At 37.5% G+C, this 25371-nt stretch overlaps 2 protein-coding genes across 10 annotated transcripts; one reads left to right on the forward strand and one right to left on the reverse strand.

The window, feature by feature from the left end:
- The first annotated feature begins 46 nt into the window (after positions 1–46).
- Positions 47–25188, forward strand: LOC105685749 (DENN domain-containing protein 5B). 6 transcript variants are annotated; one of them, XM_012400131.3, is made up of 20 exons: positions 47–370; positions 15737–15846; positions 16869–17089; positions 17177–17371; positions 17449–17920; positions 17999–18135; positions 18231–18418; positions 18587–18762; positions 18849–19060; positions 19136–19342; positions 19430–19438; positions 19638–19812; positions 19883–20147; positions 20402–20437; positions 21127–21391; positions 21478–21745; positions 21833–22145; positions 22232–22408; positions 22496–22706; positions 22790–25188. In XM_012400131.3, exons 1-20 carry the CDS (start codon positions 253–255, stop codon positions 22977–22979), a joined length of 3945 nt encoding a protein of 1314 aa, XP_012255554.2. In that variant the 5' UTR covers positions 47–252; the 3' UTR covers positions 22980–25188. The 6 variants fall into 6 exon arrangements, with proteins under 6 accessions (XP_012255554.2, XP_012255536.2, XP_012255565.2 ...); XM_012400113.3 differs by lacking the exon at positions 20402–20437 and adding an exon at positions 20831–20938; XM_012400142.3 differs by lacking the exon at positions 20402–20437.
- Positions 7895–12284, reverse strand: LOC125501111. 4 transcript variants are annotated; one of them, XR_007278611.1, is made up of 4 exons: positions 10501–12284; positions 9830–10014; positions 9163–9702; positions 7895–8436 (listed from the first exon to the last, which is right to left on the reverse strand). XR_007278611.1 is itself a non-coding variant. In XM_048656087.1 (3 exons), the coding sequence occupies exons 1-3, from the start codon at positions 11058–11060 to the stop codon at positions 9646–9648; spliced, it is 411 nt and encodes a 136-aa protein (XP_048512044.1). In that variant the 5' UTR covers positions 11061–12284; the 3' UTR covers positions 8794–9645. The 4 variants fall into 4 exon arrangements, 1 of the variants encoding a protein (XP_048512044.1); XR_007278610.1 differs by having other exon boundaries at positions 10892–11386; XR_007278612.1 differs by lacking the exon at positions 10501–12284 and adding an exon at positions 10135–10258.
- Positions 25189–25371: the final 183 nt, after the last annotated feature.

Genomic DNA, 25371 nt, shown 5'->3' on the forward strand with positions numbered 1-25371 from the left:
ATTCGTTAGTAACAAACTTCAGTGCATTGAGTAAAGATCAATTATTACCAGAGCAGACAGAGAGAGGTCCGTCCCGTTTGTGTCAACATCAGCTGGCTGTCGTTTCGCCTGGTGAAATGACAGTTAGAGCGATAATCATGTTTCGTTTACGTAAATCACGTGTGTGAATGTGCGCGTGTTTAGAAAAAGAATATTATTTTATTAATAATCATTTGATACATATATTACATAGAAAAAGAATAACCAAGAAAAATGAACGGGAGTCTGGATGTGATACGGGGTCCCGAACAGCACCCGTCGCGATTCGCGGATTATTTTGTCATTTGTGGATTGGACCAAGATTCGGGCTTGGAGCCAGACAGATTTTTCGGTGAGTTGGCTATTCCTAAGTACTTGAATAGTGACGAATCACCCTCGAACCGTGACGAACTCTGCGCTATTCCGTAGTCCCGTTTATTGTTTTAATTTAAAAAACAACAATAGTTAGTTTCCATTGTTGCACGGAAGTGTCACATACAGTTCCATACAAATTCGAGTTTATTAAACTCACTTTGATCGTTGCGTAATTGTGAAACCACATGTGATTGCGTTATTATATCTCTCTTTTACTTATCTGCTCTAAAATCATTGCGTATATAGCATATTATCATGAATTTATCATGTGTATTATCCTTACAATGGTCGTTCCAAATCCACATCCAAATCTAAATAGTTTCTGCACAATTTCAATTCGAAATCCAGAGATTTTCTCATTATTGACTTGGAAGATTGCAATCTACGATTCAACGCAAAGTTAGGCAACATACTTTATCGGTGCAGTGATATGAATCAATTCACACATGCCATGTGTTTGTTGAATATTATGTTTGACATCCGAGGTCATTCGTTAAACCTTGACAATTCTTTATCGAAATGATTAAAACACAAACCAACTGTTTAAACTTTGCATCAGACTACCGGGATTCAGATAATCGAAAACACCGTGAATTTCCTCGAATTTGCCGCGTAGACCAAAGAAAAGGCGCGAAACTCATAGGGGAGTCATTTCGTGTAAGGAATAGCTAGTTTATTTACGTAAAACATTTTGTATGATCTGTTCATCAAACAAACTGTGCAACAATTTGTATCTGCGCTCAAAGAAATGATAAACTAGTTGCAAATTACGGCTGATTGTGAAACTTATAAAAGCCAAACAGTAAGAGATAAAATGTTCACTAACAACCAGTACACCCGATACGTCTTGTTACTTGTCACTTTTTTTTTATTCTCTCTTATTTTTATGTTAAGTACATGCGATACGACAAAGAAAAAATACATGGTCTGCTTATTGTTAGACGAAGTACCAACCAACAGATTCAGCAGCGAGCTGACCTGACAGTATAAGAAAAATTATTTCTAAAACCTACACCGCATATTTATTTATAAACATTCGTATAGAATTTTTTTGTCGCATCATAGTCGTCGAGGCTTAAAATATTTACGCTTGTTGTACCGGCATCTGAAAAATCATCATTTTCCCACGGGGTTTTTTCCCCTTAAAGAATACTCAAAAGCAAAGTATCCCCTTTCATGCGGGTGCAGAGTTTGACCTGAAGAGATCTAGTCCGAAATGTTCGAGTCTCGGCGGATACATTTACCCTCAAATATGTATGAGAATGAAATTCAGTATTTCCGTTCTGCGAAATGCCATCCACAGCAATAAATAAGCGAATGAATCGAATTCCGTAAATTTGAAAAAAAAAAAAATCATAACTTCGAAATTACAAATCCTCCGCGCAGTGAGTCTAACACCAAGGTTCCTTTGGTACTCCAAAGAATTTTCGTCGTAGAAAAATTTGTAAAGAAATTGACAAAAAGAAAGTTCTAGAAACTTCTCGACAAAGGCGGTAGTCTTCCGAGCAAAAGATTTTTGGGCCAGCTGCCACGGTGCAACACAGCGTGATATCTTCATTGATAAAGAGACCTACGATGACTACAAAGGGCAAACAGACTTACCCAGGAACCGAGGATGTATATCGTATACTCATAGGACTTCTTCTTTGGCATAAGGTCATTGTACAAATACGACCGCTGGATCCCCTCGTCTCGGTGGAACAAATTTCAAACAACTTGTAACAACGTTAATAACAAAATTTTGAGAGGCTTGATTTACACCTATCCGAGTAATAGAATTGATACGTTATTTATAAAATCCTTTTACACGATTATATTGCTTATAATAATCAGAGGCTGATTGTATAATGAATTATAATTATTTTATACTGATTGAAAATCGAAAGCGATGAGTTACGTGCGTGTACCTCGATGTTACGATTTTTTTTCCACGTCTAGATTTTAATCATTAAAGTATAATAAATAAATACGTAACTTCTTCGAGCCGCTAATAATTCATTCAATCGTTAATCACTTCGTTAATTAGGTAAGACCTTTCAGGTGTGTTTAATCGCTGGTAGAGGTTTTTGGACACAATTATTCGCACCCCTTAATTATTAACACCCTGCTACTCGGCTCCCTTCAATATTAATTTGTAGGTAAGCAAGCGCGTGTATATGATGCAAAGGGCAGAACGCAACGTTATATAATCATCATAATGACAATAAAAATAACAGTAATAATCACGATAAAAATGATGGTGACGAAACTAGACCGCTCAAATTTTTACCTCTTTCTCACGAAAGACAAATAAGAAGAAAATTACAGTAAAATCCGCGATCATTTTTGAAAACACTTTTGAAAGTTTTCATTTAAAAAAAAAAAAAACCGTGCTCAGAAACTTATTTAAAAATGTATGTAAAAAAAATCTTAGCTTAGATTTATGAAATCACTTATCGCGCTATTTATCTCAACTCCCTGCCTAAACATTTATTCTTTCAAGCTCGGAAACGGAAAGACTTGAGATACTGTGTATAAAATAAAAGATCTCATCTCAAGGGCCTGACTTTTTTATCATTTTCTTTCTAACAATATTATAATATTCGTTCTTTTATACGCTTATAGTGGCGAGAAAAATTATATTTCGTTGGTGAAATGTATCGATATTTGAAAAACTAAATAAACAAAGACTGAGAGAAATTCAGACGGAATCAAACGTGTAATATAAATTTTTCAGCGCTGCAATTCATTTCTTGGAAACGTTCCCTTGGGCATGAATTTGACTGCTTTCGTGCAGACGCTTTTATGTACCAACGTTATATACAGACACACTTGCCGTCCTTTCACAGCCTTTTCCTTATCAGACGACATGGCGTTTGGAAGGGTCGAAGGGTTGAAAGGCTGAAGGGTTGAAGGACACCGTCGGTAATCTTTCAAGGGTTTCAAGCTCTTCTCACTCTCCCTGCAGTGACTTTTATCCCCCATCGCACGTATAACATTCGATAGACACTGCTCTCTTAATACCTCACATCGTCTTACGCATTTTATAACTTCACGTAATATCCAAACGTACTCTTTAACGTCGTAAAATGATAGCGCGAATAACCTAGGGTCCAAAAAAACCCTTTCGCGTTATTCGCTCCAAAAATCGGATGACAAATTATCAACGAAACTGAAAGAGACTTTATCCGGTAGTCCTACCTGGAGGGATCCAAATCTCTGCCCTCGCAACGCTCGAGGGTGAATCGCACGCTTTTTTCGCTCCCACGATTCCAAACATTTTTTGTGCTTTGCGAAATGTGTAGTACTTTGTTGATCTAGAAAAGCATGATATGAAAAGAAACCTTCCACTTTGTATCGTGGGTGGGTATGTAATACATGTATAATATTTAACAAGGAAGTACACTGTTCCCTTCTAATATCGCAACGAGCAATTGAAATGTTTAACTGCAGCATTTTCAAGGCTAATATATATATCGTCTCGCACTGACGATATTCGCCCCCAAGTGCGTCGCATTCGATACACACTGTGTATATCTCTCGCCGTAAACTAAGGCGCATTTCATTCGCTCTTGTACATACTCTTGATAAATTTCTCGATGTGTTATAAAATATGAATGCAATGAATTATACATATTGTATCATGTACGGTGATCAGTAGCGAACTTGGGGTTATTTTTATTCTCGCATGTTGCAGCGTATAAAATTCTACACGACGTGGATCAAAAAACGACTGTGGGGCTTTTTGAAATTTATGTATTCCGTTTTTTCAGCAGTCCATCGAATGGAAAATTACAGTAAATCTATAAATAATCGCATCGATTATGAGGTGACGTATATACGGTGCGAATTGCGTTTTTGCAGCTCAAAGATTGCGGTACAAAAGACAACCGTCGGCACAATAAGCTGTTGAAATAACGTTAGTTATCAAGCAGTTCCTTTGTGGTCTGGAAATAGCAATATCCTACTACAGTTAAACGCTAACGTTGCACTCGCGATGTAGGTATTACGGTGAACTCTCAGTTTCTTAGACAAAGATCAAGAATTAAGAGACGGAAACTGGTGCAGCGGCAAAGCAGCTGCAGTGTCGCAGTAGCGGTGCACGTTAAACTTATAAAATTAGATATTGTTTGACGTTCATTCCTCCAGAAGGCGAGTTTATTTGAAGTGGGTACGAATCTAAATTAGAACTCGTAACTGAATTTAAAAATATGAAAGACAAAAAAAGAAAGGATCCGAAAAACCAAACTTCCATTTAAAATGAGTGTAATGGAAAGCTCGTAAATCAGATCTTATAAACAGACGGCTAGAAAAATACTTGCCAACTGACAAAAGTCACGCGACTCAGCTTTCGAATTTATCGTAGCAAAGGACGAGGAGAATTATATTCGTTCGGATGAAATTCGACGCAAAATAAAAGCTGATCCCGTAAGATTCCCCTTCGCGCAAGGATCCCTTATTGCCTATGCATTTACTAGAGTCTGCTGCACTGTACGAAAAATATACAGGAAAATGAATCTCTGCTGGTTTGAGACATCTTGGGAAATAAAAAAAAACAATAAAAAAAAAAAATCATCCGTGCAGCTGTACGACACGTGCTGCACGAGCCGAGTGACAAAAATTACGCCACCGAAGAAGGAAAGAAACCGAGAAGGAAAAAAAGAAAATGATAAAAACTGGGATCAAATTATCTCGTCAATTATTCCATATATTTGCATACGTACAAATGTTGGTGAATTCTCGAAAATAACCGTCGCGTGAATCTTTTTTCCCCCGTATCCAAATTTTATTCCAAAAATTTTTGCGCGAGTATTTTCCGCGCTTCATACTCGCCTGAGCGCACGTGGGGTAAACGTACACGACGCGTACCTACGTAGAACTTACTTTGGAGCGAGTTGATAAAAGCCAAGTTCGCCGCCGACGCGCGACCCCGCGAATTACACATTACACGTAAGGTATGGCGCGATGTACGGTGTATGTATATCATGTGCGTGTTTACAAGTACACGTATATGTAGGCGATAAGTTTACCTGTGTAAGTACATTACATACATGAGGAACAGGAGCTGCAGGGTAGAGTAAACGAGCCCGGATGATGACATCATGCGCCAAGGGGGAGGTGGCTGCGTTTACCGTACTACCACAGGGATGTTGAGACTCGGTCTGATTCATATATTGTTGTCGTTAGGCTAGAAAGGTTCGACGACTGCTACTCGTCAGCATGAACCGCACCAGATCGATACTTTCTTACCATTTATGTACCCACCCTCCACCCTTCCCAAGTCTACACTCCATTCCCATATTTACTTATTACACTTTTACCCATATTTCTATATACCTATGGGTGGGGTGTACGACACCCCGGACTACGTGACTTACGACTTTTGCTTCTCACTTCGGTGTCTTCGATACACATATTTGTTCACGCCGACACTTGTTTACCACCCTTAAATCTATCACCGCCTCACCACCTTATATTATTACTTTTCCTTTTTCTTCTTATTTTCCTTTTTCTTCTTATTTTCTTGTTTGCTGTTATCATTGTATGTACGTCCTACTTTTACCCCCCGCACGGCAATGATATTTTATACACGCGGTATTCTTGTGACAAATTTGCTCAATCAATTAACGACGATCCGCTTCAGATGTCGACCGTTAATAGCTACGCAATAATTAAATGTCCTTATCGCTAATTACGCGCGTGTAGTTTATATTATATACATTTATATATAATATGTGGGTACGTTTATATTCTCAATCTCCAATCTAACGACGTTTAATCAGCATACAACCACGCGACTGAACATTTTACAGCAAACTCCTGTGACGTTCAGTTATAATTTCAATTTCATTGTTCCCCACGATACTTGAAAACATGTAGATGAAAGTTTAAATACGTGATATTTTTCAAACGTGGATTTCAGGGTTCGCCGATCCCAAATTATTTTTGTTGTTACTTTTTCTTGAAAAATTCATTTTAAATTGTCCGTTTGATCCATATGAAATTTTATCATGAATTATACACACTCGATATATATGTATTCATATGTCCTTAGTCAGCTTTTTGATGCCCCAGTATTTTCAATCACATGCAAAACTCTCCCTCTCGCGGTAAATCAATTCGAAGTCTCGGGTGGTTGACGTTTAAATATATATAAATCTATCTACCTATGTACGTGGGGCACACATACCTCTACGTAAAGTCCGGTTTGCACGTATACTGCGTATATTTTACAGCAGAGAAAATAGCAGCCAGCGAGATTCGCTGAGTTTTGGATGATCGGCGAGGAGAAAAATCGATTTGCAATTCAACTGCAGAGCCGGATGAGAACAGATTAAGAAAATGGATGGGCATTCGTACATTGATTCCGGGCAATTGATTGACCGGAAATAGCGTTCTCCTTCTCCGAAATTCGTCGGCATCTGTATACCTATACCAGCTTCGAAAAATTCAAACGACAAATTTCCTACCGATCGACTCGCTCTGCGATTTTGAAGCGAATTACCGTTATAGATTCGGCTTAATCACGTCATCTGGTTTTATTGTCGAGTTCAAAAAAAAAAAAACAGGAGAAAAATATAACACAACTTCGAAATTACGGTATGCTGCGCGAATAATAAAATCACCCCTCATAGTTCGACACCCTCGTCACACTCGCGGCGCAAATGGTAACTCAGAAAAATGGGGTTGTAAATTTTTGGAATTTTTTTTTTTTTTATGTACCCGTTTTCACGTGTACAGGTATACTCGTTACTTTTAACATTGTCGCGGCTACTTATATCGAGCCATCGTCTATGTAAAATATACATCACATGGCATGCAGGGAGTCATAATCACGCGATGGTACAGACTGGAGTGCAATAACCATCACGAACGTATGTACGATACGTATACGTAACAGCTATACGTTGTCATGATGGCAAAAAGAAAAAAAAAAAAAGGAAAAGGAAAATATGTTCGGGATTGATCCCGAAATTGAGAGTAGAAAATATTTCTACCATTAATTACGCGAGGGCAAAATGATAATATAATAGCATTACGTTAATTACATCCTAACTTATGTAATGTTGGATGACGTACGTTTGAAATTATTAGACGACTAATTAATCGGCAAAAATTAAAACCAATTGAACAATGTAAGCTTTAGATTCGTTTCTAGACTGTTATACACATAGCTATACGTGTACTTCATATTTTACTCGGTTCATTTCGCTCAAATAAACAAGTTAACAGAGTGCACGACAAGTTTTCATTACACCCTGTAATTTTATTTTTTTACCTGCCGATCGGGTACTCCAAATTATTGCGGATTGAGAAAAGAAGTAATCGAGAGCTCGATCCATTTGCAGTGTCGTGTGATCGGTTGACATTAATCGTAGGATTTGGTCCGTTATTGTCAACATCGGTGAATTATTGGCAATTATTGACCGTTCGAACAACCCACCGATCAATTGAATTATTTAATTCATTTCTGTCGTGAAATTAATCAATTGACTTACAATTAGATAAAGGTCTTTATGAAATTAGTCTCTGTAATTATGAATGTATTATACATAGTATGTAAATTTTCAGACGGCTATCGGCGGCTCTTTTCTCTCTATAAAATCGAAGTCTGCACCGCGAGCTGCAGAATATCTTGCGAGGTTTATTGAAATTCCAAACCAAGGGGTGACGCGGGTGGTTTTAGTATATTCAGTTCTAAAATTCTCCGCCAATGGTGGGGTAGCGAAAGCAAGAAACACCCTTGAAGTACGTACCCCATACGTTTGCCATTTAGCGCGGTCGCTCGTTTCCGTATACCTAGATATATACGTAGGTATATATCCCAAAATTGTTAAACCTTGAAATGGGTCCCCAATTCGCAGCTGGGCGTAGGAGAAACGGTCATGAATCTTTCAGAGCGCTTCTCCGCAAAGTGCGCGGGGATAAAGTTAAGTCCCGTCGATCTCAGCTTATATTATGTACACTCGGATCGAGTATTTTTTTGGCTACTTTATGCCGTCCGCAAAATCATTCGCTATTTTCCATACAGTTTTTTTGAGACCCGTCGATAGATTCATCGATCTGAAAAAATAAATCACAAAGTTTTAGACCTTTCAAATCTGCAATGATACCTCTCACGCACGAGGCGTCTCTCTTGTTTGTAAGTTTTTAACTTTCAAGTGTCTAAATTAAAAATGGCCGTCGCTTACGGTCTATATAAAGAAAATTGCGTCGGTAGGTTGGACGTAATTTTACACTATATACAGCGTGTACCTACATAAATTGTGACTGGTAAAAGAATTTTACCGTTAATTCGACGTCCTGTATATTCGTATACCCGTGTATAATATGCAGCAAAAATCTGATAGACAACGCCCGGGGACGTGTACAAATGAAAAATAAAAAATAAATAGAAAAAACACGATCAAATCAAAATGAGCAACCTCGCGCGATTTTTTATTTCCTATTTGAAAAAATTTTTTTTTTAAATTCCGCTTCCTCCGCTTCGTGTTCCGCATGACACCGCGAGAACGACGTCGACGTCGCGCGGTATACATACCTACCCACACAACACAACTTATATAGAAACGGTCCTCAGCTGCTTCGACCCACGTGGTAAATCGCGAACGTGGATTACTGCATTTCGTTTTGCTTTAGTTTTCTTTGATTTTTTTTTTATTTTTCATTTTCTTTCCGCGATTCGATGTACGTACGTACATACGTCCTATAGGCATATTTGCAACTGCGCACAGGATATAACAGTACGTGGCGAGGTCGGGTATATTTCTGGCTCGGTTTTGAACTTACGCATCTTATTATTTCATATGTAGGTCATCCTCTATGGTAACGCGCCAGTCATCTCATGCTGTACGTACGTATAATGAATATTCCATTGTTTCGTAGTGTACTAATACCGATAGCGCCATCGAATATACGCATACCTCTTTCTTCGACTTGAATATATAAGAAGAACAACTGCAGGGATTTTCGTATTCGACCGAACAATTTCTGCCCTTATTTAAGGGCGTATATAAGACTCGCGTCTTTCCGCAGCCCCATGGGCGTTTTGGTCATTGCCCATTTTTCCTCCCCCTTTATTCTCTCTTTGTATTTTTGTATTTTTTTTTATTTGCCCTCTTCGCTTCTTATCTTCTTGGCAATCGTACTACATAGACCGACATCTCATCCCTTCAAGGTTGCGTTATAGGTGGAGACGGACCTTCCCTATTCCCAAACCCATTCTATCTGTATCTTCCCTTGCGGTGGTTTCAACGGATGCTATTGTCTTGATTAAATGCATCGGCTGGTATCACCGTATATAACATTCTCACCGTCCTCGACGACCGTCTGTAATGAAAAGATGGCGTAAACCACGCGATTTATACGCCTATCGTATACCACACAAAAGCCAAATTCAGAAGGGAAATCGATCCAAAAAATAAAAGCGAACAATCACACTTCTCGTCATCCTTACCTGCCTGGTTTTTTCCTCTCTTCCCTTTCCCGAACAACTTTTGTCAGCCTTCCACGATCGAGAAAATTTATGTCCGAGTTCAAACGCCTTCGAGGGAAGAGGTCGCTTCTTGTTTTTGGAAGGTTGACAGCTTCCCAACTGCATTTGTTCAATTGCTTGTTGGCGTGATCGTGGCATTCGGCCAGCTGCAAAGTAAAGAAAATTTTTTACTCGATATGAACGACGTCCGTCGTCGTTTTTTTTTTATTATTTCTATTCATATATTTATTCATACTTTAAACTGATAAACAAAATTAAGCAATTACTTTTCGCGGTTGTTAATGTCGCGCACGATGAATTGCAATGCTACAGATAAGCGACAGTTTCATAAAAGTGGTTAGAATCAGCGATTTCCAATTTTCCGGAGGATATTTATGAAAATGAAAGCACCTTCGAGGAAATAATTACATGTACTCTTTGATCTGAGGCGTATAATGTTGTGTTTTCTCTCTCAGTTGAGAAAATTGATTTTCTGCTCTGAAATGACCGACCGAATTACCGCGCCAAAGCTCTTGAAAAACTTTCGTTACATAATGACCTCGGCGCGAGGTCAAAGGTTGATTGTAAACCACCGCTCTCTACGCCACCACCACCACCACCACCACCACCACCACCACAGGGTTGAAACTTACAATCAAAATCCAATTAGGACGCGGTTGACTATCGAAGGAGATGGCGATACAGCTTTGGAAGAAAATCTACCGCACTACAAAGAGGACTCGAATGAATTTCAATTTTTCTTCATTCCTTTCATCGGGTCACCGAAAATTTATATTTGCGTCGTATAAATTTACACAAAAATCTTAAAGTCAAACCGTCCGACCTTAATTTTTTGTCTCCTCTTTCCCGGAAAGCATTTTCTTTGATCAATTTTCAATCTGGGATGGGATGATCGACCGTCGGCTGTGCTGTACGGGACCATCCCCATAAAACAAGGGACGTGAAACTTTTTCGTTTTTCGTTTTTTTTTCTTTTTTTTTTCGGAGAATCGTTTCGGCCATAAATTTCGGGTCGGGTACGTACCTATGCGAGGAGTTTTTTTTTTAAAGCGACGTGTGCAGTGTCGAAAGAGAATCGCTTCTGAGCTGTGCAGCTTCCGAGTCGTCCAGTCAATAAATGGTTTACTGTGTACAACAAACTCGGGATTAAATTGCTCTTGACTTTGTATAGAAGCGAAGTCGTTGAGCTGCATGCTTTTCAGCAGCAGCAGCAGCAGCAGAAGGGAGAAGGTATAATATATAGAACATTGAACATTACATGAAGCACTGCAGAGAACGTTATACAGTTGAGAAACGGGAACAGAGGGGACCCTTACGGGGTTCAATGACCCTGAGTATAAAACTGAAGAAACGTCATAGCTGTTTAGAGAAAAATTAACGGATTTGCTATTTTTATTGCCTCTTTTTTCTCGGTTCGAAAAAAGCAACGTCGCATGATAAGGTATACGCGTACGTGCATGTAACCTATGACCCTTGAACTTGGTCAACTTGTTTTCCAATGCAGCAACCGATAAGCGATTGTACGGTATATGAAAAATTTCCTAATTTACACGCGAGCAGCAAAACAATCACCGGATGTTATCAACCGCTGACGTGTAGATAGGTATATAATCGACGTCTCAAACCTCGTACAACAACTGTACATAATTATTGTTAATAGACACTATTTCAGAACTGTTATTATTTTTTCTTTCTACTGTTTTACTCGCTCTGCACCCATCTATGGTATAATGCCTAAATCATATCGCGACGTTGGGTACTGTACGTTCCGCGTGATGCTGAAATTCGGTACAAACCCGAGTCAAAAATTCACCCCTTGTAGATGGTTGGGTATACGTGAGGGGTAAAAAGAGGGGTGTATTTTTCCGGTTCTCCTCTTTTTAAACAATCAGGTTTACCCCTCGCGTTGCCGCAACCACGCCAAAAATATCCACTACAGGGTGGAATTTTACAGCGAAAAAAAATATACAGAGAGGAAATCAAATTGGACTACCTCTTACTTTCTCCAGAAAGCATCGAATAAATTTCTCAGGGTAAAGCTTTTGGAAGGAATTCTGCACGAAGGCAAAGCTTTCTTCTTTCTGCTTCTCGGGCAACAAATTTATGTCATTATTTGTAAGTTTATTCGAATTTCGCGTACAATTGTGCGGCTCGTCCGTTTTAATTAAAATGTTGATAAATTTATAACTGTCCGTACGAAGCGAAGGGAAATGTATAAAAGACGATGACAGGGCAGACGATGAGATGGCGGTTGAAAGGCAGAATTTGACGTGACAGCGCCGTACTCTTTAAGAACAATAGAAAAATGGTAGCGAATCGCTCACTGCGGACTTTTTCCTACGGTCAATTAACTCGGTAGACGAACCGAGACAGCGGGAGAATCGCTGTCCTCGCAGCTTATAGACGAACCTTCCCACTTCCGCGTTTAAACAGCATCCTATTTATTTGATTAAACGGAAAGCTCGTGTGACGTTTATTTATAGTTTAAAGAGATTTATGTATACGTACGATGCAGTACGCACACCTCACCCGCACGATGCACCCTATAGATATACGTATGTAAATTATTATCTCAGTCTGCGGTAAGTTTATATTTTTCAACATTTCTTTTTTATTTATTTGAAAAATTAATTGACTGTAACGATGTACGTGGGAAACATTATCTCAATTTATTTTCGCCTATAATTATTACAAATCGATTCAAAGCGGGGTTGAAAGCATTACCGTGTTTAGACCGACCGAAAGTTCGAAACTAACAACAATCGTTCGATCATTCAGTCTATGAATAAGCTTCTTTAAAGTTTTTCTTCTCCCCTCATTTTTCATTGTGACACGTGCAAAGAAAAATTATTTAATGAATGTCATTATTATTGTTATTTTTTTAAGTGCAAATAGCTAATCTTTTGGACGAGCGAGAAATGGCCCGTTTTTCGAGTTTATTCGACCCACTTTTACCCATAAAAAGAAACGTTCCCTTCGGATTTTCACCTCGCTTTTTCATTCATTGGATGTTTTCATTGTTTTTAGTTTATTACAGTAATAAGAAGCACGTGGGAACAGCTGTACATAATTTTCCCTTTTTTCTTCCTTTCTATCTTTTTCATCTCCTCGGCACTTATATTCGTGGTGCAATTCACAGTTGCACCACCCTGAAGTTGGCTACGGTCGAGTTTTCACGCGAATAACGCGAATACGACCCACTCTTGTTCTTCTTCGAAACCTCAAGAAAATATCTCATATATTCATCTTGAAGAGGAAAAACTTTTTCCCCTTGAAAAAGCACATTAGACGACTCTCGGTCCATACTATGTATTATGCACATGAGAAAGAACATGTACATGATTTCCATTACATTTTTTTTTTTCAAAGTTTCATAAATTAAGCTCGAGCGTCTTCAAACCCGAAGAGTGCTTGTTGATATTGCAATTGCGATCGCGGATTAAAAATAGAAAAATTTTCACCTACGCTAGGCCAAATTACCTCCCATTAAAGTTCGCTCCAATTATATGATTTATTCAATTGATTTACCTTTGACCTTCGTAATCGGTACTACTATGTAAATAAAATACATACCAATTATGATGTCCTGTACGTATATTTTGTACATATATACTTTATGGTATCTAAAACTGGGTGTGCGTTTGCTTCAATTTGCGAAGTGTATGTATCTCATATATTAGAGCATACATCTAGGTATGTGGACAGACTCTTACGTCACGTACATTTTTACCAGAGACCACTTTGGCGTAATAAGAAACGGTCACCAATGTCCACCACGCATGACGTTCTAGTCTTACTTCAATAACGTTATACCAATATTAGTTAGATAAAAAAAAAAAAAAAAAAAAAAAAAAAAAAATCGGTAATACAATATCTATAGATTTATCATAAACTATACCACATCCTTTTTCTTTTTTCGGCACGATATAATAAATATGCGTCGCAGGAAGCTGCTCATCGCAAGTGGTTCAAATACCGCGTTTCCGATTCAATTACACAAGCATTCAAGATAAGGCCGCGGTATGATTGTTTCCGCTGAATTTGGCAACAGATTTCACGCTTTTTCGACGATATAAAATGTTATGGATGGGACCTTGAGCCCGGTCACCATACATAGATATCACTAAAATTCTACGATGGTGTACATAAAAAAGCCCGGCAGTTCTAGAACGGCGGTATACTCAGCTCTTCAAAATATCTTATAACGTGTATATCGTGACGACGATATGAACCCAAACGTACGGTACTTGCGAATGTGAAAGAACACCTTCTGCGAGGTTGAAAAAAATAAAATAGAATTAACGTGCGTGTGATAAAACTGATAAAAGCTCTCGGAAAATTTTGTCATTGACTCTTACTGTGCATGACTATTTTTTTTTTTTTTTTTTTTTTTAAATATACAAGATTTATGAACGAATACGGCGTATTACATGGGTGGATTTTTGAAGGCATAGAAGGCATAAACCGTGCCTATATACCAGCTTGAGTCTTCTGTCGGTTTTGTATAAGGTGTATGCCTACGGGAGCTTTTAGAACTCGCAGAATTCATGAGCTTCACACTGACTTTACACAAGCCGCGCGGTTTTTGAGGTGAACTGAACGTGAAAGCAGAATATTTCACTCGTTATTATATCTGTCGTGGCAGAGTTGTATGTGTATAATATATAAGACGAGAACGTGCTTTATTGGAATTTCTAACCATCCTCGAGGAGCTCGATTGCAAACTTCAATATCACTATGTCCTACTTTTGGAGGGTGTTCTTCTCTACTCTCTGAATTAATTATAAGATTTAATTTCAAATTTAAATATGCACGTATAATTCGTAACGAGCCTAAGGGTTATCATCGATGATTGTCCCTTTTTCTTCTCTTACCACATTCATAATTCCCAACTGTCTTCGTATAGGAAGTTTTTAATTAATCCACGTATCAACTGATGCTACTTTGTTAAGTCACATGCTTTGGAAAAATCCTAATCAGCTCTAACGAGTGGCCAAAAAAAACCTTAAAATTGCAAGCCAATTGATCTATTTATCTACTTGATCGAGTCATCGCCAGTTTGTCGCTCCAAAATTTAAAAAATCAAGTATATCTTAATGGGATTTATTCGTGTCCCTGGAGCACAAATACGTAGGAGAAGCGTCCTGAAAATAATTCTTTAAATACTTTACTTTTTACCCCCCCCCCTAATATTCCAAGCCTAGCCTTAGATTTTTCTCGAAATTCGGCAATTTTTTTTATCGAGTTTTCTAAAGTATTCATATGTGTTTTGATTTCTGAAACCCCTCAAGATGTCGAAAAAGTTTCATGAACTTGAAAAAATTTTTTGGAAAAAGTAGCCCCTCTGACGTACATAGTGCTCTATATAGGTATGCCGACATAAGATTTAATATTCATCCGAGGAAGAACATATTTTCCTTAAATCAGAAGAGGGTGAAACAAAAAACAAGTAACTCCACTAGAAATACGCGGACAAAGTATTATTTAAGAGACGAAAAAAGGAGCCATAAAGGAATACGTAAAACTCAAAATCCCTCGCCATAAAACAACCCTTCGCACTAGAAAGCTATATAAATAAAACTTTTATTGCACGAACTCCCGTTAAATTACATGTTAAGAAAAAAAGGAAAAAAAAAAATAAATAAATGAACGAATAAAAATAAAACCCTGAGTTAAGCTCCGAAAATCTTGTCTAATTTTTTTTTCCGGTAATTATATCCGTGTTCTACAACTGGATACTTTTATAGTAATGTTAACAGTAATCAGCAGCGTATAGAGTAATAAAAAAATAATAAAATACAGAAGTAAATTTTCATCCGATACAATTCAATCATCCAAACTAATTGTTTTTTACTTGTATTTTTTTCAGGTGACTCACTGCAATGTACTCCACTAGATAGAGCCTATAAAGGCAAGGTGTTAGGTCATTATCCAGATTCTGTACCCTGGAATCACTTCGACAAGAACGCGGTCTGCATGGTGAGTTGTAGAAATAAATATGTCTATTGTATATTACTATATTGTGCGAAGATTTTGCGGATCATCTTAGATTTTTTGTGAAATTTTTTTTTACCCGCGTTCTGTTTTTTTTATTCTACTTTTCGTTTAGCCGCATGTAAGTAGTAAGCGTGCCAAGTAAAGCGCGCTTTTTTACTCAACTATGCAGTCTTTGCTGCAGTAGAGTAAAGCTTTATTTTTTCGCGGGCTGCTACCAGCTGCCAACAATTTCTTTCAACGTTATTTTAATCATCGCATACATTGGAAGACTATGAATTATCGCGGAAAAATAAACGTGAAATGCACATCGGACGCTGTGATTTGATGTGTTGATACCCGAAGCTCTGGATGGGTGACGATACTCTTGAGTAAAAGTGCTCTTTCTTATTGATGTTTGTCTGGTCGACGTGACCCGAACCATTGTTGTTAGTGTGAAGTTGAATAACAGTTGCTGAAACTTCGAAAGGGGGACTTAATTAAAGACTTGATACTTGGGACGTGGTGATCCAACAATCCGCGGGCTGCTAGGAAATGGAAATTTTCACCCAGCTGTTTAAAGCGGAAAACTTATTCAAATTACTTTTCTAAATTTGAGAATTTTCATTCAAGGGGTAAAATGAAATTCTGGAACAAATGTTTCTACGTATTATTCTCACGGCTTACGATCACCTCAACTGCAGCTGTATACGTGAATTACGCTTTGGGCTAACAACTCTTGCATACCTAGTAATGCTGAAGACCAGCTTGTCTCGTTTCTTAAGCTTTATTAGGCCAAGAGCCTCTTCACACAAGCTTCTCCAAGCTCTACCCGAAGGGGATGTATTCTCATTTCTCGTTTACAAAGCACGAACATTATCTAGGTGCGGGAAATTAGAATTCTGCAGGTATCAAGGTCAAACAATTCTTCCCGTAGCCTACCAACGAATTATGAGCACGAAGAGCACCCCTAATCCACCCTATGCCGTCACACGGCCTAATTAATTCTTTCTCATCTGAATTTTCAGCTATGTCTACCCAGTGGCTTGAGGTTCCGTACCCAAAAGCATTCGATAGAACCCTCGTTTCATTCATTTGTTCTCACCAAAGAAGATGGTCATCGTACGTACGGTTTCAGTCTTCTCTTCTACGAGGAATGCCGTAATAGAAAAATATGCGCCGCCATGCAAACTTTACAAGCCATGCACATCACAGAATTAAGCAGCGGACAAAATGGCACACCCCCTGTGTGAGCTGAAATTCATTATTATTGCAACAATCGCTCAAGTTTTATAAAGTAACGCCTGATCAAAACGAGTTCCTGATTTATTTTTAGCCCTAGACGAGGACAGGATGGTCATAACACCAGATCACTTCCGAGACATTTTAAATTATCTGCACACTCGCCAAGCGCAGCTCTTGGCTACTACGATTCAACCAAAGACAAGCTGTTAGTCACAAAGTCTATTTCTCTTTTATGCCAACAGCCTTACCTTCACGCTGCTCGAACTTTTCTCACAAATTTGTACAAGTCAGTAATGATAATAATTAGTGACCACAGAGTGGACTCATTCTTTTTTTTACACACCTAATTTCTGGTTCTTACAGATGCGTTCCGAGGCATCCCGGTCCAGGGCTTAGCTTGGAGTCTTACGTATACAACCTTCTTTATAACGTCCCCATTCCTCTTCCCGGCAAATCATTGAAATTTTTTGTTCCGAATGACGAGCCGGCAAAAGCACCACTAGAGCTTGTAATACATCAGCCAATGTTGCCGCAAGAGCTTCCTATGCTCGATTATCCTCTCAAGGACGTATTCACATGGCTAGGCGTCGATTGCGTTATCCAGCTTTTTACTTGTCTGCTACTAGAAAATCAAGTACTCCTGAGAAGCGCTGATTTTCAAAAACTTATGGTTGTTTCAGAGTGCATTACTGCACTTCTGTTTCCATTCTCGTGGCAGCATGTTTACGTACCAATACTTCCGGCAAGTTTGCATCACTTTCTTGATGCTCCAGTACCTTTTGTGATGGGATTACATGCTCAAAGTGAAGGAGGCAATTTGAAGATTGCTAGTGAGGTGAGTTTATACTCTGGATCACAACCGTTGCACACTTTAATGGACATTGATGATAATTTTTGGTTTCATTTATTACAGGCAAACCTGTGTTACGTAGATATAGATAAACAAAGTATCCAATTACCAGAGGAGCTGCCAGTGTTTCCTCACAGGCTGCAATTTATTGCCGAAATTAGAGATCTACTAAATAAATTCAAAGTGCCACACCCCGATAAGTGAGCGCCAGATTTCCAAAATAAAAATGCTAATTTTCTGCCTGCAATGTCTGATGTGAAAACGGTAATGATGAAACTTTGCTTTTATTTTTCAGGACTGACAATATGGCCATCAATTATTTCAACGCAGATATCATGACAAGTAGCCTAACTCTTCCTGGGTCAGGCTTTCATCACCCAAGGAGAAAACATTCTTTACACGATGTTCTGGATTGGGATAGAGCAGAACCCGAACCACATTCCGAAACACTGCAAAGAATAGTGGACCTTGTCAAAAGAACAGGTCAGTTAATCTTATTTTGAGATTTCAATGTTGACATTAGTGATAAAATTGTGATACAGTACACTTTCTGGATGATTATCATTGCTTCGCTATTCATAATGAGCATAGTATCTATTATCGTAGCACTTAAGATTAATTAGGTTTAATAATGTGCTATGCGACTTCCAGGAGTAAACTTGGGTGACATTGACTCAGTTGAGAATACAACAAAAGACAAAATACTCACACCACAAGAAGAATACCACGATACTCTTGTATTCAACAATGCTTTGAGAGAAATCTTCTTGAATCGTTTTGTACAGATATTCTCTAGCTATGAACATTTCGTAATTCAACCAAGTCAGGTAATGAAAAGTTACAAGGTATAATTATTTCAATTACCATACTTGCTTGTTTCTTTGCTCTAATCGAATGACTTAACTTTGAGCAGGATAAAGAGGAGTGGTTGTGTAACAGAGATAGTATGCATGTCTTTGACAAAGCTACATTTTTGTCCGATCAACCTGCTCAACATTTACCATTTCTCTCTCGATTCCTGGAATCTCAAATGTTCGCCTCACTGGTTGACAATAAAGTGTTAGCCACTTGGAGTGAGCTGGATCCGAATATTAAAGTATTTGATCAAAGAATCGCTCAACTGAAGTAAGTTGACACTGATAAAAACGCAAAATCTTCATAGCACCAATTTTCAAGTACTGAGAACAATTTCTATTACAGAAAAAAAGTTGGGGAGGGAATCGTTCGATCACCTTGTTACGAAGTTTGTCAAGCAATTACTGAGACCCAAAAGCTTCTAGAACAACGGTTGACCAATGTAGAATTAGAGGCTGTTCCACCAACTGAAATTCTTCCGCACAGAGCAGCTTATTTTCGGAGCTTTCCACCACTTGATAGCGTTGCATTGAACAAGGAGCCCACTCAAAGGTAATGATACTATTTCTTAAATTTTTTAAAATCACTGGATATCTAATTAATAATGACACTATTTCTTGTCCTCGGCTTTCCATGTAGTCTACTTCGGTAAGATAATACTTCCACAAGTTCTCTTGAAACTGTTGTTGCATGTGAACCTTCATTTTTTTCACTGAGAGTAATTTTGCCAACAATATGCGGAAAAATGTCATCAAACCATGTATATACCTATTGATCCACTATCTATGAATTCTAGTGAAATGACTCCACAGTGAATAATGTTTGAAATTAATGTGATTACCAACAGCAGTAGGAGAGGCCAGACGCAATGGAAATATAAAATGAAAATGATAGAAGCAAGTGGAAAATTGCAAACTCCACAAGAATCTCAATCACCAAGGCCACAAACTAAGCTCTCTACAGACATGAGCCCAGCACTAATCGCGCAAGCCAACTGGACTTTTGTTGAAAAATTGCTCAAGGTATGATGAAGTACACTTAAATAAAAATAAATCTAATCAAATCTTATCAATGATTCATCCATGATCACAGGACTGCAAGTCCAAAACTAAACGGATGTTGGTGGAAAAAATGGGATCTGAAGCAGTAGCGCTCGGTCATGGGGGCGAACTTCTATCAGATGTTGAAGAAAACACATTGGTTGCTAGTCTTTGCGATCTTTTAGAACGCGTTTGGAGTCATGGACTACAAAATAAACAGGGCAAAAGTGCCCTGTGGTCCCATCTCACCACTTATCAAGAATTAGATGAGTGTAATGATGCCACGAAATCTATAGACCCTAATTTTCTGACGCCAGGTAATTTTTCAAATTATATCTCGCTATTTGATGTTATCAATGATGTAGCTAATCCGAAATAATCGAACCAAAATAATCATTACTATTCTCATCAAGCATATATTACTTTTTTGTCACATCTAACTCCATTAATTGTTGTGTAATCAGTTATATTAATATATCAGTTGACACAGTTAAAAAATGGTATAAATATAAATCATCATAATTTTCATTCTGTTATTCAATGTGCCACTTGTCACTTTTTGGAAATGCAGCTCTAGCTTGGTGCGTTCTCAGGAAGCGTCTTGATTGTACGTCACTATTTTCGACTACACTTTACCCTAATTGCACTCATTCTGCACTGTAGCTTTCTGAAGAGCTTTAAATATGTATCCTATCATAAATTACTGGTGACCAAGCTATTAATCATTATCTTCTTAGCAAACAATGCAGAATGGGAGTCAGGGAATTAATATAATTTTACCACTCGTGTGAATTATGACTGCTGCACTCTCGCTAATTATCATCCATGATTCACGAAGATGTTATATGCATGATTTCTTTGCTGTAGATATTTTATGAAGTCAATATTAAACATTTTGTAATGTCAGAAATAGACGTATAAGTTTTTCAGTTCATTCATCTTATACTTTTTCATTTATGTTGTCCTTATGTTTGCTCGTTAATTTTTATGTTGTAAATAGTCAAGAACTCATCGAATAAGTTTTTCGGGTTACCGGATCTGTTGGTTTCATCCATTAAGAGCAGAAACATATTTGAAATTGCTTCATATCTCAAGGAAAACTTCAATGGTAAGCGTTGCTTTTGGTTTGGGGCAAAATCATTTCTTTCAACCTCTCCACTGCTATCAGCAAATTTACCAGCATGCTTTGGTGATAATTTCTTCACATAGTAGCAACATAAATCAATCACGCGCATTATTTCTCAATACAGATAGCACTAACTAAGAAACTTAGTAATTATCTTTCATTGAATACAGATCTATCAAACTTGGCACTTGAAACAGAAGTTTCTCCCACTCGGGGCAGAGAGAGACAAAAATCACCAGGAGAACGAAAATCAGTTGGCCCTGAACACTTAAGACCACTACCAGATTCTCTAGTTTTTGATATAAGGAACGTGCAAGCAATGACTGACATTAAAACACATATGGGGTATGCCAGGGCCTGGGTGCGCCTTGCGTTAGAAAAAAAATTGTTGTCAAGACATTTGAAAACTCTATTATCGGATACAGCATTAGTGAGGTGATTGCCCATCTATTCAATCAACTATAATCATTCATTAGAAATACAGAACCACCATTTTTCGTTTTTTTTTTTTTTCTTTACAGGAGTCAATACAAACGTTCTGCTTTTTTGAGATGTGAAGAAGAAAAAGAACAGTTTCTATATCATCTCCTGACACTTAATGCGGTTGACTATTTTTGCTTCACCAACAATTATCCTACAACCAAATTACCATATCGAGTCGTGATATTTCCCAGTAGAAAAGCAAGTGCTGCTACAACATCGGCAAATAGCTGGGTCGCCATTTCCGGCACCTTGTGTGAGACGAACCCTGTTCCTATCCCCAGGGGAGCATTAGAATTCGTTTTTCATGTGAGAATGTTATAAATGTTTTTGTTCATTTCAATTACCTTTATATGAACCAATCACTTAAACTGGCTTTATGTTATCCTACTGTAGCACAAAAATCTAGGGGTGTTATCAACATTGAGGATAGGACATGACAATACAGGTCTTTCGCCAAAGTGGATGGTTGAACATGTTGTTGTTCGAAACGAAGTAACAGGGCATACCTTCAAATTTCCGTGTGGACGGTGGTTGGGTAGAGGAATCGACGATGGATCCACAGAAAGATTACTGGTAGGAGGTCTGGTACCAAAAAGTATCGATAGTGATGAGCTCGTAGAATCCTGTTCCACACCACCCAGATGTCGATCACCAAGTATTCCAAGACGCATAACCCTCTCATATACCGAACTACAACATATGCTTGGTGAATATGATGTTGTATACTCTTGTTACAAGTAAGCATTATTTTGCGGTAACGTCAGTTTCATCAATTTTTTTTTTTTATGCTAGGGGAGGCAGTCAATGCGATTGTCAAATTCCATTATAAAAGAGAACCACAGGATGGATCGCTGACTGCATTGCTATGTGGTGAGAGTGGTTTGGTTCCCTCTCTCGAGCAAACCTTTCTGTTTGGGTTCAAAAGTCAAAGATTGTTTGGCAAAAATCTCTACGTTTGGGATTATCTTGGTAATGCATAAGGATCCTGTGAATTTGGTGTCTGAGATTTTTACATCCTGTAACTATTGTATTAATTTCCATCTTTTTAATTCACAGTCAGAGTCAAAGAGAACTTTGAGATTTCTCTTCTGGAAGAAATGGATGAATACTCACAGAGGCTTAGTAGAGACAGAAGAGCACTGACTGAAAATAATCAGCGGTTTACTATTTTGCGCTGTTATTGTCATCTGATTGATCAAATAAATACGTCGAGTCATACTCTTGGTAAAGATGGAAAATTTCAGCTATTCATCTGTTTAGCAGCTAGGTAAATACCTACATTTTTTGCTGGTCATCTGCGCGTTATTTTTAGTTTAGATCAAATTTTCATTATTTATTCTCATCCAACAGGGAACATCTACTTCATCGTATGTTAAGCCCAATGAGCGAAGCCCGATCTACCACTGACATGTACGAGGAAATATCTTTTTTGAGGAGTACCCAGTTGCTCACTTTCCTAATCCAAATACTCGAACCGTTGGACGAATTTCACATCGTTCTTGAAAAAAGCCTGACCCAAGGAATTTCAAGCATTTGTTAATCGAATGCTTCACATTCCAAATTTGAAGGTACGAGTCCCCATTTCCCAGCTATTATAAATCTCGGATTCGGAATTCTTTTCTTTACTTGAATTTTTGGAAAATTGAAGACACTAAACTGTTGTTATTCAGATTTGATTCTCTGCAGTTCATTGCTTGCAAAAGATTGAATCTATGTTGCGAATCGAAATAATATTGAAGAAAACAGGATAGAGTTTTGCAAAACTATTTTTGTGCATAAATTATTGTGACCCATATAATCAATCATAGTCCTGACGATCATTAATTATCGGAATTTTTTATTGTCGACGAGTTACATTCGCTAGATAATGTAATAACTGAATCACATTTTATTGATTTTTGGAAAGTAATCCACAACATAAATTTTTCTGAATGAGGCGAAAATGATTCAAGGAGTTGAAGTTTTGTCGACCAAACTTGCCATAATGGTTACTATACATAGATCCTGAATAGGATATCTTAGGTGATATTTGTAGGTAAATAAAATGTTAGTGTAATTGTAGAAACCACGTACCAAAGATATTATTATTGTTACTACATTTATCAAGATTGTGATGGCGCAACAAAATCTATACATGACACTAATATTACGGTCTTTTGTGTTTCTTTAGTGTACATAGTAGTTAGGAGATTAAAATTAATACAGCCGTAGATATTTCACCTAGGAACAAGTGTTTTGCATTCGATCAGTTATCTGTTTTCTTACATACAAGAATTTAGTAAAATACTCGAATTTCACAGTAATATTTCTACTTCTATATTATATCCAGCTTGAATTTCATACTAGGTATTATTGGCAATCAGTATGGGTACTCATACTTCGTAGAGAATCAATTGTATGTAAAGCAATAATTATTTGGTATTTTTCCAAAGCTAAACCATATGCAATTCATTTACTCCTTAATAAATATCAAATAGATTTTAATGATTGAACAATGATCTGTAAATTTTCAATTCTCTTTACTACTTGATATATTTTATTGATATAGGTAAAAACCAGTGCTGTCATTTTTATAGAAATTCTAATTCTATGGTCTAATTAATTCATCCAATGATCAGTTGAAACGTTTCAACGAGGCGTGGTCAAAATAGCACAATACAATTAAACTATTCAAAAACTCAAGTCCGATTAAAAAAATCATTCCGATCAGTTTGAACTATAATTTTCTTATTTAAAAGATGATGGTCCATTTTTTTTTAATACGAATGTATGGTCCTGCAGTCCGTATCCATGCATACCAATCACAGTGAACCACTGTAACGTTATTGTACTGCCCAGAGAGTCTTTTTAGAATAATTTTCAGTCCGAGCTGTTAAGGTCATGTACTAAATTTATTTTTTCATGTTTCAAGCCTGCAGACGTTTTGGACTATTGACAAATCCATATATTTCATCATGCATTCGTTCTGGTTGGTTTTGCTTGACTTTAATAGATACCAGCTGCATTGTAAGACAGTCAGTACGATAGTTCCATTCAAAGGTGACATGCATTATTTATCATATGCAATGGTGAACTTAGATTTTTCGATTAGATCCAACTACGTACTATTTTCACTTTATAATCCTGACAATTGACGTACAGAATTCAATTGGGTAATACTCAATATACAGACTTTTTAAACGCTTGACCATGGGTGAAGTCCGTGGACAAATATTCCTTCGATTTTTAAAATTCAACCAAGAGCGCTCTAAGTCCTGCCAACTCTGACAATAACATTGATGGAATAAATGTCCTTAATTTTTATTTCATTTCATTTCATTTCTAGTGTATTCGTATATAAATTTTAAGAACAGTACGTCAGGCTTACCCATGACTCGTGATGATTGCACAATACTTTCAACATGTTGCATGACATTTATTACTTTAAGTCAGTACCACCATAGATATGTACCACCCTATCGAACTATTAGAATCACAGCGTTCAAAAGATACAGTACAAGTATATTTATGTTACATTAGTTTGACTATACGAAAGAACATTTCATACTAGAAATTCATCTACCGAAACTCAGTTGTTCCTTACTCAAACCTCGTAATTCTTGTACATATACCAAATACAAAAATTCATGTAAACGTAGAATTATGTAGAAATACTTTGGCGAATCTGAATAATGTTTTCTGAATGTGTATATAATGTAGCTTAGCGGAAAATTGTACAGTGAAATAAATGATTATTGATTATAACGGAATTATACAAAAGTATATATCCTTCCTTCAGTTCCTCTCTTCAGAGTCGAAACCGTAAACAAATACCACAGAAGACGCAGGTAACACATCACCTCAGTCACTCATATCGACATGAATGGTAAGTGGAATATTTCGAAATCAATTGACAATCCTGCTGAATTATTGTTTAATAATTAATCTGGTGT

The sequence above is a fragment of the Athalia rosae genome, chromosome 5 (genome assembly GCF_917208135.1).
Source record: "Athalia rosae chromosome 5, iyAthRosa1.1, whole genome shotgun sequence".
Taxonomy (NCBI): Eukaryota; Metazoa; Arthropoda; class Insecta; order Hymenoptera; family Athaliidae; genus Athalia; species Athalia rosae.